Source organism: Eurytemora carolleeae, unplaced genomic scaffold (genome assembly GCF_000591075.1).
Source record: "Eurytemora carolleeae unplaced genomic scaffold, Eaff_2.0 scaffold49, whole genome shotgun sequence".
Lineage (NCBI taxonomy): Eukaryota > Metazoa > Arthropoda > Copepoda > Calanoida > Temoridae > Eurytemora > Eurytemora carolleeae.
The window spans coordinates 203,526-204,749 of record NW_019396071.1 but is presented as its reverse complement, the minus strand read 5'-3'; the positions used below and the strand labels follow the sequence as shown (position 1 = coordinate 204,749).

The window sequence follows — 1,224 nt, the reverse complement described above, 5'->3', positions numbered from 1 at the left end:
GTTAGTTATAACTAATCTAGGGATTGCAGCATTCCAGTAAGTAGAAGGGGGTGGGGTGGGGGTTAGTTATAACTAATCTAGGGATAGCACACTTCCAGTAAGTAGAAGGGGGTGGGGTGGGGGTTAGCTATAACTAATCTAGGGATAGCACACTTCCAGTAAGTAGAAGGGTAAGTAGTAACTGCAAGGCTAAGGGGGCGTCATGATCAAAAATCCATAATAAAATTGAACTATTTTATTTTCAGGATTTGGTTGAATACAATCCAATGATTGCCATAGAAATATTACTTAAACTCATGCAGGTAAACGTATAAGTTTATTGTCTTTAAAATATTCACTGTGTTTCTTAATAAGATCTTGCTGCCAAATTCAAATTGTGATTCATAAGACAGATATTTCTCTTGTATTTTAAATTAGAGTATTAGATCAATGATCACTCAGAAAGTGCGGAACTTATTGTTAAAAATAAAAATTTTATTTCATACCTTTTTGGCTTAGTGCTGGTTAAAAAGTGTATTTGTAAATTCACCATCGAATGTGAGTCACCAAATCAAATCAAATCAAATCACAAGTAACAGGGATGGCCTGAGACTCCCGTAGTGGATTGGTGTTTCAAGTCCTCCTCGTGTCCTGGTATTTCAGCCCGGACTTCTCTGTTGTGAAAAAATAAGTTTCATGTTTTTATTTTGAATTTGCGAAGTTCCCAGCCACACAACCAAATTTGAGCCCTGGCCCACTTTAGAATACCTAACATCCAAGAATTACCACCCCATGCAAAATAGTAACTATTGTGGAATAATTTAACACCAATTGGAGATTTAATTGAGATCCTATCGCATATTTATTCATATGCGATCAAGTCCTTGAGAAATGCATCAATCATATGGTGCATTTCTACTAGTTTATCCACCCTTGAGTTGAAAGTTTGAGGGTAAGTGGCCAGGAGCTCAACCTACAATACATGATACTTTGCATGCCTATAGGTTGTATGTTGATTATAATAATAATATAGGGCTCCAGTCAGATAACGGAGTACTTCTCAGTCCTGGTCAACATGGAGATGTCATTGCACAGCATGGAAGTCGTTAACAGGTACATATTCAAAATGATTAACTTTTTATAGCAAATTGAATGAATTTGTTTCAGTATATTTATTATTTAGTAGTTAGTTTTTCGGTTCAATTTCCAATTAAATATATTTCAATTTAGGGTCACTTTAAAATC

At 35.3% G+C, this 1,224-nt stretch overlaps 1 protein-coding gene across 1 annotated transcript in view; it reads left to right on the top strand.

The window, feature by feature from the left end:
* Positions 1-1,224, top strand: part of LOC111712573 (CCR4-NOT transcription complex subunit 11) — a 9,256-nt gene that overhangs the window by 6,119 nt on the left and 1,913 nt on the right. The window contains exons 10-11 of the mRNA XM_023487229.1: positions 246-302; positions 1,013-1,092. Coding sequence (XP_023342997.1) covers positions 246-302; positions 1,013-1,092 — 137 coding nt within the window. The remainder of the gene's footprint in view (positions 1-245; positions 303-1,012; positions 1,093-1,224) is intronic.